Here is a 15,371-nt window from a genome sequence, read left to right as displayed (position 1 = left end):
ACTGCTAGGGGCCACAACACCCGGGGTAGGAGACCAAACTGCAGACACCAGGCCTTTAACTTTCCAGGTAGCTGGGTGTTGTCGATGGACTGTAGGCTACTACTGATGTCTTTGCGCAGCTGTTGCACCTGGTCTTTGTCCTTCAGGCTTGCATCATACCACCTTCCAAGGCTTTTTACCGGCTGCTCAGACACTGTTGGGATTTGGTCATCTCCGATGAAGAATTTCAGGTCAGAGAGTACTCCCTTCACAATCGAGATGCTGCGTGACTTGGATGGTTTAATCTTCATACGGGCCCAGCTGATGTTCTCCTCGAGTTTTCTGAGCAGTCTCCTGGTGCATGGGACAGTGGTGGTCAATGTTGTAATGTCGTCCATGTAGGCTCTGAGTGGAGGGAGGCGGAAACCAGAGTCGACTCGCTGTCCACCAGCAACCCATTTTGAGGATCTGATGATAACCTCCATTGCCATTATGAATGCCAACGGAGAAATGGTACATCCCGCCATTATTCCTACATTCAGGCACTGCCATGAGGTCGTGAACTCTGAGGTGGTGAAGCAGAACTGCAGATCCTGGAAGTACGACTTCACCAGGGTTGTGATGGTGTCCGGTATGTGGAAAAATCTGAAGGCAGACCACAGGAGTTCATGGGGCACAGAGCCAAATGCATTGGCGAGGTCGAGGAAGACTACATGAAGGTCCCTTTTCTCCACCTTGGCCATTTGGATCTGGTGCCAGATCATGCTGGAGTGTTCCAAGCAGCCAGAGAACCCTGATATTCCTGCCTTCTGTACAGATGTATCGACGTACGCATTCCTTTGCAGGTACTCGGACATCCTCTGGGCAATGACCCTAAAGAAGATTTTACCCTCGACATTCAGTAAGGAGATTGGGCGGAATTGGCTGATGTTTACTGCATCCTTCTCCTTAGGGATCAGGACCCCGCCTGCCCTACGCCACACTTTGGGTATTATCTTCTTTTGCCAAGCTGTTCTCATAAGCCTCCAGAGGACCCTCAGGACGTCTGGTGCGTTCTTATACACTTTGTACGGGACTCCATTTGGCCCCGGGGCTGATGCTGTTCTTGCCCGTCGAACTGTGTTTTCCACCTCTTTCCATGTCGGAGGGCTGGTCTCAATATGATGTTCCGGGGGTTCAATGGGTGGGATATCTGATGGGATGGCCAGATGTTCATGTCGCTTTGAGTCAAAGTTTGTTGTTATCAGGTGCTCCTCTAGGTCTTTCTTTGTTGTTTTTAGAGCTCCACTTTTTTCCTTCGTGAAGAGACTTTTAAGGAACTTGAAGGGATCTTTATAGAATCGAGTTCTAGTTTGTTCTTTCTTCCTTCTGCGTTTCCGTAGGTTCTCTGCTCTACGGAGGGATGCCAACCGGGTTTTAATGTCAGCCTGAAGTGCCTCTATGCCCTCCTTTTCCACTTCCGAGGCCTTCTTCCACTGTTTCTTAAGCTGTCTCCTTTCTTGAACGAGGCGCTTGATTTCTTGTTGCCTCCTGGAAACTGGTGGGGTTGGAACCTTTCTCCCGCCTTTTGCCTCTTGCACTCCAAAGCTTTCTGCCCCGTACTCATAGATGATGTCCCCCATCCTCTCCAACTTCTTCTCCACTGTACCTCGAAGTTTCTCGAGGGTCAAGGTAAGGTCAGTATTCACTGCTTCCCACAACTTCTTGTCACTGGCGCCAGGCCACTTCACATACGGTCTGTGCCCTGGTAGTCTCCTCTCGACTGCAGGTCTGGGAGGCTGGGTGAGTTCCACTCCTGTTGTTGGTTCCACCTCAGGTGTTACTTCGGTGCTTGAGTTTACGTCCTCCATGACAGTGGTACTGATGCACTGCAAACTATGGTTTGCGTCCAGTTGCTGTGCTTCATTCGACTGATTTGATCGCTTTCGCAGAAAGTGATCAATGCGGGGCCTCTGTCTCTCTTTACCCAAACACCCCTTCTTCCCCTGGTGGATCCTCAACCCATGGTGTGATGTAACTTTCCTCCAACCACAGACACATACCTGCATCTGTTTGTGGCCCGCTGTTGCAGCGGAACTTGTGACAGTTGCTGTGGTGTTCTCTTGTGCTGTGCTCTCATTACTCGTAGTCGTTTCCGGTCCAGTCGTTACCATGTTGTCAGCCGATGAGTCATCTTCCGCCCCCGCTCTCGCAGACTCTAGGGGTATTCTCGTATGTTGACTTTCTGTAGCTAAAAGCGGGTGTTTCCAACATACTGCGAAGCATGGGAAACTACAGAAATGGGAAGCTACCCCATGACTGTCCCAGTGGGGTCTATTCCCTCCTGTCAGCCGTCTCTCCGTGCCGCCACAAGGACTTTCCCCTGTTGTCAGCTGATCTTTCTCAGCAGTCACTGGACTAGTCCAGATATTCAGATTCCAAGAACGCAGGATGAGATGTTACTATCCTTTGTGCAAGCACTTCCAAGAGTTCATGAACAGTGAGACTGGTGAAATTTGGGGAGCGCATCGTCAGTAGTGTACCTGATAATGTTCCATTCTAAATCAAAACAAATTTCACACAGATATTATTTAGTGTACAGTACCAGTCAAAAGTTTGGACACACCTACTCATTCAAGGGTTTTTCTTTATTTGTACTATTTTCTATGTTGTAGAATAATAGTGAAGATATCAAAACTATGAAATAACACATGGAATCATGTAGTAACCAAAAAAGTGTTAAACAAATCAAAATGTATTTTATATTTGAGGTTCATCAAAGTAGCCACCCTTTGCCTTGATGACAGCTTTGCACACTCTTGGCATTCTCTCAACCAGCTTCACCTGGAATGTTTTCCCAACAGTCTTGAAGGAGTTCCCACATATGCTGAGCACTTGTTGACTGCTTTTCCTTCACGCTGTTGTCCAACTCATCCCAAACCATCTCATTTGGGTTGAGGTCAGGTGATTGTGGAGGCCAGGTCATCTGATGCAGCACTCATCACTCGCCTTCTTGGTCAAATAGCCCTTACACAGCCTGGAGGTGTTGGGTCATTGTCCTGTTGTAAAACAAACGATAGTCCCACAAAGCGCAAACCAAATGGGATGGCGTATCGCTGCAGAATGCTGTGGTAGCCATGCAGGTTAAGTGTACCTTGAGTTCTAATAAATCACAGACAGTGTCACCAGCAAAGCACCATCACACCTCTTCCTCTATGGTTCACAGTTGGATCCACACATGCGGAGATCATCCGTTCACCTGCGTCTCACAAAGACACTGCAGTTGGAACCAAGAATCTTAAATTTGAACTCATCAGACCAAAGGACAGATTTCCACTGGTCTAATTTCCATTGCTCGCGTTTCTTTGCCCAAGCATGTCTCTTCTTATTATTAGTGTCCTTTAGTAGTGGTTTCATTGCAGTAATTTGACCATGAAGGCCTGATTCATGCAGTCTTCTTACAACTGCATGTTCACACTTCCTCAAATCATTAGGAGAAAATATTTATATTTTATTCAGCTTTGTTCAATTGTATTATTCCTACTATAAATTAATGCCACGGAATTCTAAGCAAATCTTGTCAGCTAAATGAGCTAGTGTAGCCCACAGCCATATGGCATAGCCAGATCAGGAACTAACATAAGGACAAGTCAGAGTATGATTATCTGTTCTTCTGAAATAGACAACATTTTCTTCAAATCATGCCTCTTTAGACCCGTCTAAAATAAATGGATATATTGTGATGGTGTAGTCTATATTACATGGATTTATTAGACTTATTAAAATGTAGATGTTCCATAGGTCTGCATCAGTGGTTTGTAGGCTATGTGTGGAAGTCAGGAAAAGCTAAATGTGTTTGTTCATTAACCTCTCTAGGGTATGTGGGACGCTAACGTCCCACTTGGTCAAAAGCCAGTAAAAATGCAGCGCGCCAAATTCAAACATATTACTATAAAAATCAATCTTTCATGAAATCACACATGAAAGACACCAAATTAAAGCTACACATGTTGTGAATCCAGCCAACATGTCTGATTTCAAAAAGGATTTACGGCGAAAGCACACCAAACGATTATGTTAGGTCAGTACATAGCCACAAAAACACACACAGCCATTTTCCAGCCAAAGAGAGGAGTCACAAAAAGCAGAAATAGAGATAAAATGAATCACTAACCTTTGATGATCTTCATCAGATGACACTCAGGACATCATGTTACACAATACATGTATGTTTTGTTCGATAATGTGTATATTTATATCCACAAATCTCAGTTTACATTGGTGCCATGTTCAGAAATGCCTCCAAAATATCCGGAGAAATTGCAGCGAGCCACATCAAATACCGGAAATACTCATCATAAACTTTGATGAAAGATACATGTTTTACATAGAATTAAAGATAGACTTGTTCTTAATGCAACCGCTGTGTCAGATTTCAAAAAAACTTTACGGAAAAAGCAAACCATGCAATAATCTGAGACGGCGCTCAGATATAAACAACATTTCTCCGCCATGTTGGAGTCAACAGAAATACGAAATGACATCATAAATATTCCCTTACCTTTGATGATCTTCATCAGAATGCACTCCCAGGAATCCTAGTTCCACAATAAATTGTTGTTTTGTTCGATAATGTCCATTAATTATGTCCAAGTAGCTACTTTTGCTAGCACGTTTAGTACACATGTCCAAACGCTCGTGCAGGTCCCACATAACGTCGGACGAAAACTTCAAAAAGTTATATTACAGGTCGAATAAACTTGTCAAACTAAGTAGAGAATCAATCTTCAGGATGTTATCATAAATATTCAATAACGTTCCAACCGGAGAATTCCTTTGTGTCTACAGAAGTAATGGAACGCAAGGCGATATCATGTGGAATGCGTGTGACCAGGAACTGGCAATCTGCCAGACCACTGACTGAAACACCTCCCATCTGGCTCAACATCACAGTAGAGGCTTAATTCAACGTTCTACAGACAGTTGACATCTAGTGGAAGGCGTAGGAAGTGCAAACAGATCCATATCTTACTGGGATTTGAATAGGCGATGAGTTGAAAATCGACCAGCCTCAGAATTCACACTTCCTGTTTGGATATTTTCTCAGATTTTTGCCTGCCATATGAGTTACGTTATACTCACAGACATCATCCAATAGTAATAATGATATGCATATATTAGCATCTGGGACAGAGTAGGAGGCAGTTCACTCTGGGCACGCTATTCATCCAAAGTGAAAATGCTGTCCCCTATCCTAGAGAAGTTAACTTTCAATAACCGTTAGACCGACAGTTATATGCTTGACAATCACCAGCTGCCAAAATTTCCTGACCGCCACTCCACACTTGAAGGCATTAGGTGAAGGACGTTTGTCAGTAGAACTTACATGTAGAGGTAACATACCCATGGGACTCTGTCTTGAGCAGTGGGATCAGTAGAGGATAGGTCATCATGCAAGCAGCACACCGATTATGTGACTCGTGCCATTGTGCTCCCCCTTCGTGTCAGCACTAATGTGTCCGTATTGACGAGATTTTTTTTAAACAGGTGGTTTCCATTGCTAATTAGCTCCCAGTTATTACTTAGGCCCAGATCAGGTGTTAGGCATTTAATCCAACGGTGGTGTGGTGGGTGCTAATGAAATGGTGCATTAATTAGCCAGCGACCTTTCTGTGGTCGTGGCTGGGTGTCTCCTCATTTCTCCCAGAGACACCTCAGCTCATTACCTAGCTAGTCAACGTTTAGCTCAGCACACAAACACTACGGGTTTGTTAACAGAGCTGCTTGAGCACTGGGGCTAACGCTAATAACACAGGGAGAGAACATAGGGAGGGAGCGAGGGAGTCGGCGAGTGAGAGATTTGTAGGAAAAGAGAGGGAAATGGGAGAGTAGAGGAAATGGCTCAACAGGACCACAACAGCTAACGTTAATGACACCTAGAGAGAGAACAAGAGGCGTGTGAGTACGTAGTAATAACAACAAAAAAGCTAATCAGCGCCCAGCCTTGATTAATATTTTTGTTTTTTTTGTTTGTTAAGCAGAGTAGCAGAGATACAGTAGCAGGCTTTTAGATATCACCTGCCTGGGCCCGACTCATTTAAGACACCTGTGAATGGCCGTGAGTTTGCTGTTCGGTCTGTTGAGGTGCATGACTCCATAGAGATAATGGCAGTCTATTGAGATGATTGGGCTGCTGTTTGTTGTCTCCAGGTTCCCATTGGGAGGGAGGGAGAGGGGGAGAGAGAGGGAGACCATGTTTATCCACTGGAGAATCAATCAGTGTTATGGCTTTTATTTGCGTTGGGTTGAGTTAATCTTTGAGAGAGGTGGGACATCAAGTCTAGTGACATGGTTCAAATGGAGGAAGGTATCTCTGAGAAAGGTCCATTTTGATTTAGCCTCCACCTCTCTTACTCTCGTTCTCTGCCTTTTTTGTGTTTCCATGCCCAGAGCTAGATGTAATGACTCTGTTATTAGAGTAGACATGGGATTGGATTGGCTTCACCTCTAGCTAGAAAGCCATTTACAGATAAATACCTTAGCACACAGCACAATTCCCATATACTGAGGCAACTGTCCTTTACAATGCTCAAATAAGTGTAGTTTCCACCAGTTATAACAGTGTTAGTGGCAGGTCTTTGGCAGTCTGCAGTATTTCTTTCATGATATGAACCTGAGCCCAGACAGACAGGAAGTGGAAGAGGAAGTGGTTCTGGGTGCCAGATGAAGGAAGGCATATGGGCTGTCCTTGTGGTGTACCTACTGATATTGATGGCAGAATGACCTCAACACTACTACACGGCTCATGTTTTTGTGTGTGTATATAGGTTCTTATGTTTTACATGTCTGGAAGTGTGCATGTAGTCTCAACACTACTACACGGCTCATGTTTTTGTGTGTGTATATAGGTTCTTATGTTTTACATGTCTGGAAGTGTGCATGTAGTCTGTGCGTCTGTGTGTGCGTGTTCACACCATGTTTCCTGTTACCAGGGATCATGTTTGTAACTAACTAAATGTTGCTGTCTTTTCTTCCACCCCAACAGCATGGCCAACAGCAGCAGCAGCAACAGCAGCAGCAGCAACAACAGCAACAACAACAACAGCAACAACAACAACAACAAGTGAACCGCAGCAGCCAGGAGGACAAGGAGGAGAAGGAGAAAGAGAAGGAGGGAGAGAGGGAGGAGGAGAAGACTGAGGGGGAAGAAAAGGAGGATGTAATGAAGTGAGTTTGCTTGCCTTCCTCTCTCTAAATGGAGTTAGATTTGGCTGCCCTGACTAGACCAGGAAGGGTAATCATCATAACCCTGACTAGATTAGGAAAAGTAATAATCTCTTACTTTTAAAAACAGCTGTTTTTCTTTTTCTCACTCCCAGTAGGCTACCAAAAGTCACATTTTTAAGATTCCTTATTAAATTTTTTCAGAGGTTTTAAACCTACAGTGCCTTCAGAAAGTATTTTTTCCCACATTTTGTTGGGATTAAAATGTATTTAATTTGTCATTTTTTGTCAATGATCTACACAAAATACTCTGTCAAATTGAAAGGCCTTTTTTGCAAAAATTTTAAATAAAACAACTGAAATATCACTTTTACATAAGTATTTAGACCCTTTACTCAGTACTTTGTTGAAGCTCCTTTGGCAGCGATTACAGCCTCTAATCTTCTTTGTTATGACACTACAAGCTTGTATTTTTGGAGTTTCTCCCATTCTTCTCTTCTCAAGCTCTGAGATTGGATGGGGAGCGTCGCTGCACAGCTATTTTCAGGTCTTTCCAGAGATATTAGATTGGGTTCAAGTCCAGGCTCTAGCTGGGCCACTAAAGGACTTTCAGAGACTTGTCCCAAAGGCACTTCTGCGTTATCTTGGCTGTGTGCTTAGGGTCATTGTCCTGTTGGAAGGTGAACCTTCGCCCCAGTCTGAGGTCCTGAGCGCTGTGGAGCAGGTTTTCATCAAGGATCTCTCTCTACTTTGACCCGTTCATCTTTGTCTCGGTCCTGACTAGTCTCCCAGTCCCTGCTGCTGAAAAACATCCCCACAGCATGGTGCTACTACCACCGTGCTTCACCGTAGTGATGGTGCCAGGTTTCTTTCAGATGTGACGCTTGGCATTTAGGCCAAAGAGTTCAATCTTGGTTTGATCAGACCAGAGAATCTTGTTCCTCATGGTCTGAGAGTCCTTTAGGTGCCTTTTGGAAATCTCCAAGCAGGCCGTCATGTGCCTTCTACTGAGGAGTGGCTTCCGTCTGGTCAATCTACCATAAAGCCTGATTGGTGGAGTACTGCAGAGATGGTTGTCCTTCTGGAAGGTTCTCCCAACTCCACAGAGGAACTTTAGAGCTCTGTCAGACTGACCATCGGGTTCTTGGGCACCTCCCTGACCAAAGCCCTTCTCCCCAGATTGCTCAGTTTGGCTGGGGGAACAGCTCTAGGAAGAGTCTTGGTTGTTTGAAACTTCTTCCATTTAAGAATGATGTAGGCCACTGTGTTCTTTGGGACCTTCAATTCTGCAGAAATGTTTTGGTACCCTTCCCCAGATCTGTGCCTCGACACAATCCAGTCTCGGAGCTCTACGGACAATTCCTTTGACCTCATGGCTTGGTTTTTGCTCTGACATGCACTGTCAACTGTGGAACCGTATATAGGTAGGTGTGTGCCTTTCCAAATCATGTCCAATCAATTGAATTTACCACAGGTGGACTCCAATCAAGTTGTAGAAACATCTCAAGGATGATCAATGGAAACGGGATGCACCTGAGCTCAATTTTGAATCTCATACTTATGTAAGAAAGGTATTTCTGTTTTATATTTTAAATTTCAATAAACCTGTTTTCGCTTTGTCATTATGGGGTATTGTGTGTAGATTGAGGGGGGGAAACTATTTAATCCTCCTACTTTTATAAACAGCTGTTTTCCTGTTTTTCTTCTCTCACTCCCAATAGGCTACCAAAAGTCACATTTTTAAGATTCCATACTTATTTTATTTTTCGATGGGGGGAAAAGTGATATGATTGACAGCCTAGCAGCACAGTTACTGTACTGTCGGTTGCTACAATAATCCAGCAAGTCTCCAGAGCTGGGAGCTCCAGAGTGTGTGATCTGCTGTGTGATGCTGCCTTGCCCTGGCATCTCTGTAGGCACAGTTCCAGCGTGATGGAGAGGAGGATGGTGAAATCAGTCAGTGCTGCTGAGCACTGCAATCTATGTGAGCAGTGGAACAGCACTCACTCAATGCAGTGTTGTTGTCTTCATGAGAGTCGCATGTTTCACAGGGAAGAACAGTGAATGTTGGAAGTCCATCATCATGTCCAATCTTCTAGTGAGGCTCCCAGCTCTCTGAACAGAGGTTGGACAAGTTGGAGTTGTTTGGTGCTGCTGACAAACAGAACAGTGAACAGGAGTTGTCCTGCCTGTCTGAATGAGTGGTGTTGATCATGATGAAGCATCTTCAGTGCTTCCAGTACTTGGGCTGAGGAGAGCAGGCAGAGGAGTCCCTGACTTCCACTCCCCCTGTGGTGGCTGCCTGTAACCCCTGGCACAGCTGACGCTGCTATATCTGGTGTGCAAGGTAGCAGGACAGGCCCGCCTTAGAATAATGATGCCGGACCTGTTGAAAATGAATGGAAGAACACCGGCTACAAAATCACTGTTTATCTGTTAGCCTGCCATGACACTGACGGGATATATCGCCATGCTTGCAAAACTCCAAACTACTCTCCTGAGCCTTGAGGCCTGTGTGTGTGCGTGCCTGTGCACGTCTGTGTGTGCCTTGGCACATACTGTAGTTATTTTCTGTTTTTTAACCCAGACAGACCTCTGCACTTTTTCAGGTTTTAAGTTAACAAACTAAACAGTACACATGTGCAGGCCAGGCAGTGAGGAAGAGGAGGGTAATCATGATGATGAAGGTGGTGTGACTGACACTCTCCCTGCAGGGACGACACCTCTGGTGAGGACGGGGAAGACAAAGAGCCCACGGTGGCCTTAAAGGGTCGACGCACGGCTAACAGCCAGGGCCGTCGCAAGGGCCGCATCACCCGCTCCATGACCAGCGAGGTGGAGGAGACCGCCACGCCGCCGCTCAGCGGTGAACTCGGTACGTCTCACTCTACTGCTATAGTCTACACTGCCGCATGATGTCTTTCACTGCATCTTCACCCACTGCTCTTTTCACCTGACTAGATTTTCATCACACAACTCATAAACCGAAAGAGCCAGGTTCTCTCTGAGCAGAAATATTTAACGTCTGTATTTTGGTCTGAAATGTCGCTGATTGGCGGTATGTTTGAAGGACAAATATGGCCATGATATTGCTGAAGCACGTCTGTTTAGTAGGTCCACCTGATTTAATGTGAACTGAGCATATGAACACTCCCGTCATTGTTGTGTTTATTTCCCTCCTGATATCCCACACCACAAGGGTGCACTGTAGATCTGTCTCAAAACAATTTGACACGTGCACCGAACACACACACACCTTGGCCTGGAAGGTGCCTTTAAGATCATTTTTGCCTAAACAAGAGAGAGACAATAAATTGATACTTAATGAGAAAATACCAGGGATGCTTTAAGAAATGAGGAGATGGGAATCTCAATGGCCAGTGAATGGAGGAACGTATAGTGCCCCTACATAAATGTATGTAGTTCAGTCCTTGAGCTGTTCTTGTCTATTGATGTTTTGTATTATGTCATGTTTTGTGTGGACCCCAGGAAGAGTAGCTGCTACTTTTGCTAATGGGGATCGTAATAAAATACCAAAATACCAACAGACTGTCGATCAATTGCGTTCACATTGTTATGCTGCGTCACGCGGTTGCTAAGATAATCGTCACGCAATCCCTTCTAAAAGTCAGATTATTAGTCAGTGTGCCTATTTTTTAAGTATGTAATGTCACGATTTCAAAGCTATACGATATTACAGAGAACAAGTTAATTATCACTATCTCGGAAAAGATTTGTAATGTTGTGCTTTTTGTTTACGTAATTCATGCTAATGTTGGGTTTTTGAACTATTTTAAAAATTAAAAATATTTTTTTTTAATCACCTTTTTTTAACCAGGTAGGCAAGTTGAGAACAAGTTCTCATTTACAACTGCGACCTGGCCAAGATAAAGCAAAGCAGTGTGACACAGACAGGAACACAGTTACACATGGAATAACATGGAATAAACAATAAACAAGTCAATGACACAGTAGAAAAAAAGAAAGTCTATATACATTGTGTGCAAAAGGCATGAGGAGGTAGGCAATAAATAGGCCATAGTAGCAAAGTAATTACAATTTAGCAGATTAACACTGGAGTGATAAATGAGCAGATGATGATGTGCAAGTAGAGATACTGGTGTGCAAAAGAGCAGAAAAGTAAATAAAAACAGTATGGGGATGAGGTAGGTAGATTGGGTGGGCTATTTACAGATGGACTATGTACAGCTAGCGCCCAATTGACTCCCATTCACTCCTTGGAGTGCACTCCCCTTCCCAGAATTGCCCAGAATGCACCACATGGCTCATTGACAATGTAGGGCAATGTACACAATGGGCGTTAATGCGAGTTTCCCCGTCTAATTTCTTTAAAGTATCCTAAACGTACTCATTAAGGCAGCAATACTCATCTGTCTCAGCTTTTTATTCTCTCTGCAGTTTGCAAGGCTGCCTTTATATACACGCACACACACACACACACACACACACACACACACACACACACACACACACACACACACACACACACACACACACACTCGCTGTAGCTGTAGGCGATTAGGGTTTTGATGTTTCAACACTTCAGTGGGTGGTTGGTTGCTCCTGCTGCTGTGGGTTTGTCCCTGGGAATCCCCAGGTGGCCTGATCCAGCCAGAGGGGCTTTGTTCTGATCAGTATCTCTAGTTTCTCTTCTCACTGTTACTGGGCTTGTTTCTCCTTCCTCGCCTGCTGTTACTGTGCCCGTCACAGCCCTACAGAGAGGACACAACAGCACTGAAACCACAGCTCATCTCCTCTTCTCGTTTTCTTTCCTGTCTTCTCTTCTGCCAGGGTCAGGCTGGTCCCTACTGTATACAGGTGGAACAACCACTTATTATGTCTCTAATCATTAACTGACTTTCTCCTCTTAAACTAACAGCCCCTGTCGACCGGCTCTACCGTGCTGCACCAGCAAGCAGCAAAGACAACCCTGCCCCCTAGCTTTTCTCTTTCTTTTCTCTCTCTCTGTCTCTCCCTCTCTCTCTCGGTCAGTCAGTCGCTCGCTCTCTCTGTCTACTTGAGACTTCCCTCCCCTCCCTCCTGCCCGCTTTCTAACGTGGTGGTTCTGCTTTTATCCTTTCAGCCAATCTGGAGATGAATGAGAGCTCTCGCTGGACTGAGGAGGAGATGGAAACCGCCAAAAAAGGTAAAGAAAAATCAAACAAAAACAAGTTACCTCTGTGTTTGAAATACGACCCAGCAGCGCCATTGTCATTCAAAAGAAAACTTTCCTTGTCAAAGAGAAAACCGCCCATAGAATTAGCTTGGCGAGGTTTTCTCGAAAGTGGTGACAAGTGCATGTGCCTGTGACTTCCTGTCAGATAGGCTAGGCTGGAGCCACGTGCTGTCTGTCTGTCTGTCTGTTTGCAGAGCTGTGTGGGGCTCCACTCTGCTGCTACGCCTGCCATGGCTGTTTCTGAAGCCACTGTAAAAGTCCCACCCTCTTATCTTTGGCTAGAACAGCTCCAACTGCAGAAGTCTGTTTACTCTTTACATGGCCTGTTTATTGTCTTTGACTGAAGATTACCCTGGCCTCGCCTGGCCTGTGGGTCCTGCAGGTGGCTGTGATTCTGCCTGTCTGTTTGCTGTGGTGTAGTTGTGTTGCGTGTGCTGCACACAGCTCAGTCTACAGCAGTGGTAGGTAACTAGATTCAGCCTCGGAGTGTATGGTCAATGGGCCACAACGTAATTATAATAACTTGTACTCTGCAAATTGACCACAACTAAGCCCAATAAAATATTGTATTTGACAATAACAATCATTCCTTAGCTTGATTACTTGATTACTTTTTTTATGGGAATACTTGGGAACAGATTTCCTCAAAAACTTTACTGAAAAACTTTGGGGAGCCCCCCAAAAAACACCATGCGGGACGGTTTTGGCCTGTTTTGATGACGTGTCATGGATTCTCTGTATGATTTTCAGTTCTGGGTATGACTAATAACTGTCTTGTAATTCAGCAGAGCACTAGCCGATCTGTTGTGTAATCCTATTTTTTCGAAAGAAGTTCCTTTATCACCATGAATGTGCTAGTGAAGGGAGAAATCCTATACAGCAGACACCCAGTCATTCTGTCTCGTGGTGTGGTGTTATTTCTCCTGCTGCTGGCAGTCTGCAGACTCAGTCTCGGGGTGCTGTTGTAATGACTGGCGCTGGCCCTTGAACATGGCCCTGAGTAGTAATCCTGCTTAATGTCTTCAACTCCATTCTCCCGCACTGGGATTAGTGGGCCGCTGCATCCCAGGGGATTAGTCCTGCAGCCCGGTGGGAGCTGGGCTTCTATGAAGGGCTTATGTAACCACAACCACAGGGCCCCTGTCCAGGGGGGAGGGGATCATTCACCCCCCCACTCCGCCATTGCTCATCAGCCAGTAACCATGCCTGCCAAAAGGGCTTCCCCCTCCACGGCTCCTCATATGTAGAGTAGCCCACCAGTCCCAGCCCCGCTCCCCTAACCCTGGCCTGAATGTAAATGCCAGCCCGACAGTCAAGGTGCACACTCCACTTCCAGGAGCTTGACCTGTATATGTTTTAAAGAGGCTTACATCTCCTCATGCTAATGTGTTTGTCCCCTTGTGCTAAAAAGATCTCAATAATGACATTCATAGCATGGCAGCATTTCAGCGTGGCAGTGCCAGGAATCCCCCATGGGATGGCAAGGCCACAAACGTTGACGGTTTGCCCTTGTCTTTCCTGGTCAAAAAGCCTGGCATCTTTAACAAGGGATTGTAGAACTTTGTTAAGTCTCCCTCCCTTGTTCTTGTATATCCCTTTTAGTGTGTGTGTGGTGTGTGTAATTAAGGTAGGATTCTATGCGCGCCTTAGTTGAACAATTTAGAAGCACACAAATACGTTTAGGAGCACAATTAATGTATTTGAGGGAGAGTTTTTATTATAAGAAATTATTAAAAGTTCATGAATAAAAGGTTTTGGGAGTGTGCCATGCTCAATCAAGTACAATGTACCCTCAAATATTTGAGTCACTTAGGTGAGAGAAAAATGTTCAGCTGCCCCTTTAAGGGGCGGGCCAGTTATGTGGTGGGACCAATCATTTATATATACACTAGAGGACTGACAAGGGCAATGTTTTGAAGCCACCGCGCCTCCGTCTTGACACTCATCCTCCATTGTAAAATATATATATTTTGGAAGCAATAGAAATGCATTTTTAAATGTCTAGATTCATTTTTGACACATTTATTATATTACAGACACCTAAAAGCATACTTTTCAATTATGTTATTTGAGTGAAACATAAAAATAAAATAATATATAACATACTAATGTTACTGTCCCCGCTACAACTAAATACTTAAATACATGTAATTCTGTCCCTGAAACATTTAATTGAATACTGTAGAATTCCATTCATTACTATGGAGGACTGCTCCTACTGGGGAGTGCCAATATGGCCGACTGGTGGCTTCAAAGCTTCTCATCGGCCAATACGTTACATCACAAATACAGGGTATATATACATCATTGGGTGGGACGCCCAGGTCTGTCTGAGAGAAGATTCTCTGACGTCTCTTCCCTAGCAGTTGAGCAAGCTCAAACTAACATTGAAAAACAACTTAGTGTGTAAACAAACCCATGTAAATAACCAAGAAACAGGAGTCAGTCACGTTTAGTAGACTTTTGGGTAAATTCAACCAACTTCTATGCCTGTGCACTTTTAAAAATTAATCTTTCAGCACTTCACTCACAGTGCGCAGAGCGCCCAAGGCACTGTTGCTGCTCGAGGTGAGATATATGGGACTCTAGTTCTTTGTGTGATTAGCTACCAGCAATTAAACAAAACGGCAGAAATACTTTTTTGCTGTATATCACAACTCGCACATATGCTCATACTTTACTTTTTCAGTCCACACACATCTATTTTTAATGCGGAAATGCGATTAAAATGGTCGCACTGTAGAGCCAGGTAAGGTAGGGTGTGGGGGGAGTGTGTGTGTACTCACTCCTTGGCTAGTGTTTGTTATGTAAGTTCTCTAATCTGGCAGGCTTACTTGAGCAGCCAGGCAGCTGGATAATCGGGTCGCTCCCTCATGCCTGCTGTAGTACTGTACAGGTCCTTTTAAAGGAGTAGTAGGTAGAGCTTTCTCTGTTGTGTTCTGCTGTGCTCTGGACTGTTGGAGTGGATCAGGCCAGAGCATTCTCCCCCCTT

At 44.7% G+C, this 15,371-nt stretch overlaps 1 protein-coding gene across 1 annotated transcript in view; it reads left to right on the top strand.

Annotated features, from left to right (window-relative positions):
* The window catches only part of LOC120065031 (nuclear receptor corepressor 2-like), a 193,882-nt gene that overhangs the window by 129,656 nt on the left and 48,855 nt on the right, over nucleotides 1-15,371 (top strand). The window contains exons 15-17 of the mRNA XM_039015724.1: nucleotides 7,004-7,185; nucleotides 9,897-10,057; nucleotides 12,287-12,349. Coding sequence (XP_038871652.1) covers nucleotides 7,004-7,185; nucleotides 9,897-10,057; nucleotides 12,287-12,349 — 406 coding nt within the window. The remainder of the gene's footprint in view (nucleotides 1-7,003; nucleotides 7,186-9,896; nucleotides 10,058-12,286; nucleotides 12,350-15,371) is intronic.

This window comes from Salvelinus namaycush, chromosome 1 (genome assembly GCF_016432855.1).
Source record: "Salvelinus namaycush isolate Seneca chromosome 1, SaNama_1.0, whole genome shotgun sequence".
In the NCBI taxonomy this organism is placed as follows: Eukaryota; Metazoa; Chordata; class Actinopteri; order Salmoniformes; family Salmonidae; genus Salvelinus; species Salvelinus namaycush.
The sequence above is the reverse complement of the archived record's forward strand: the minus strand, read 5'-3'. Positions and strand labels throughout refer to the sequence as shown.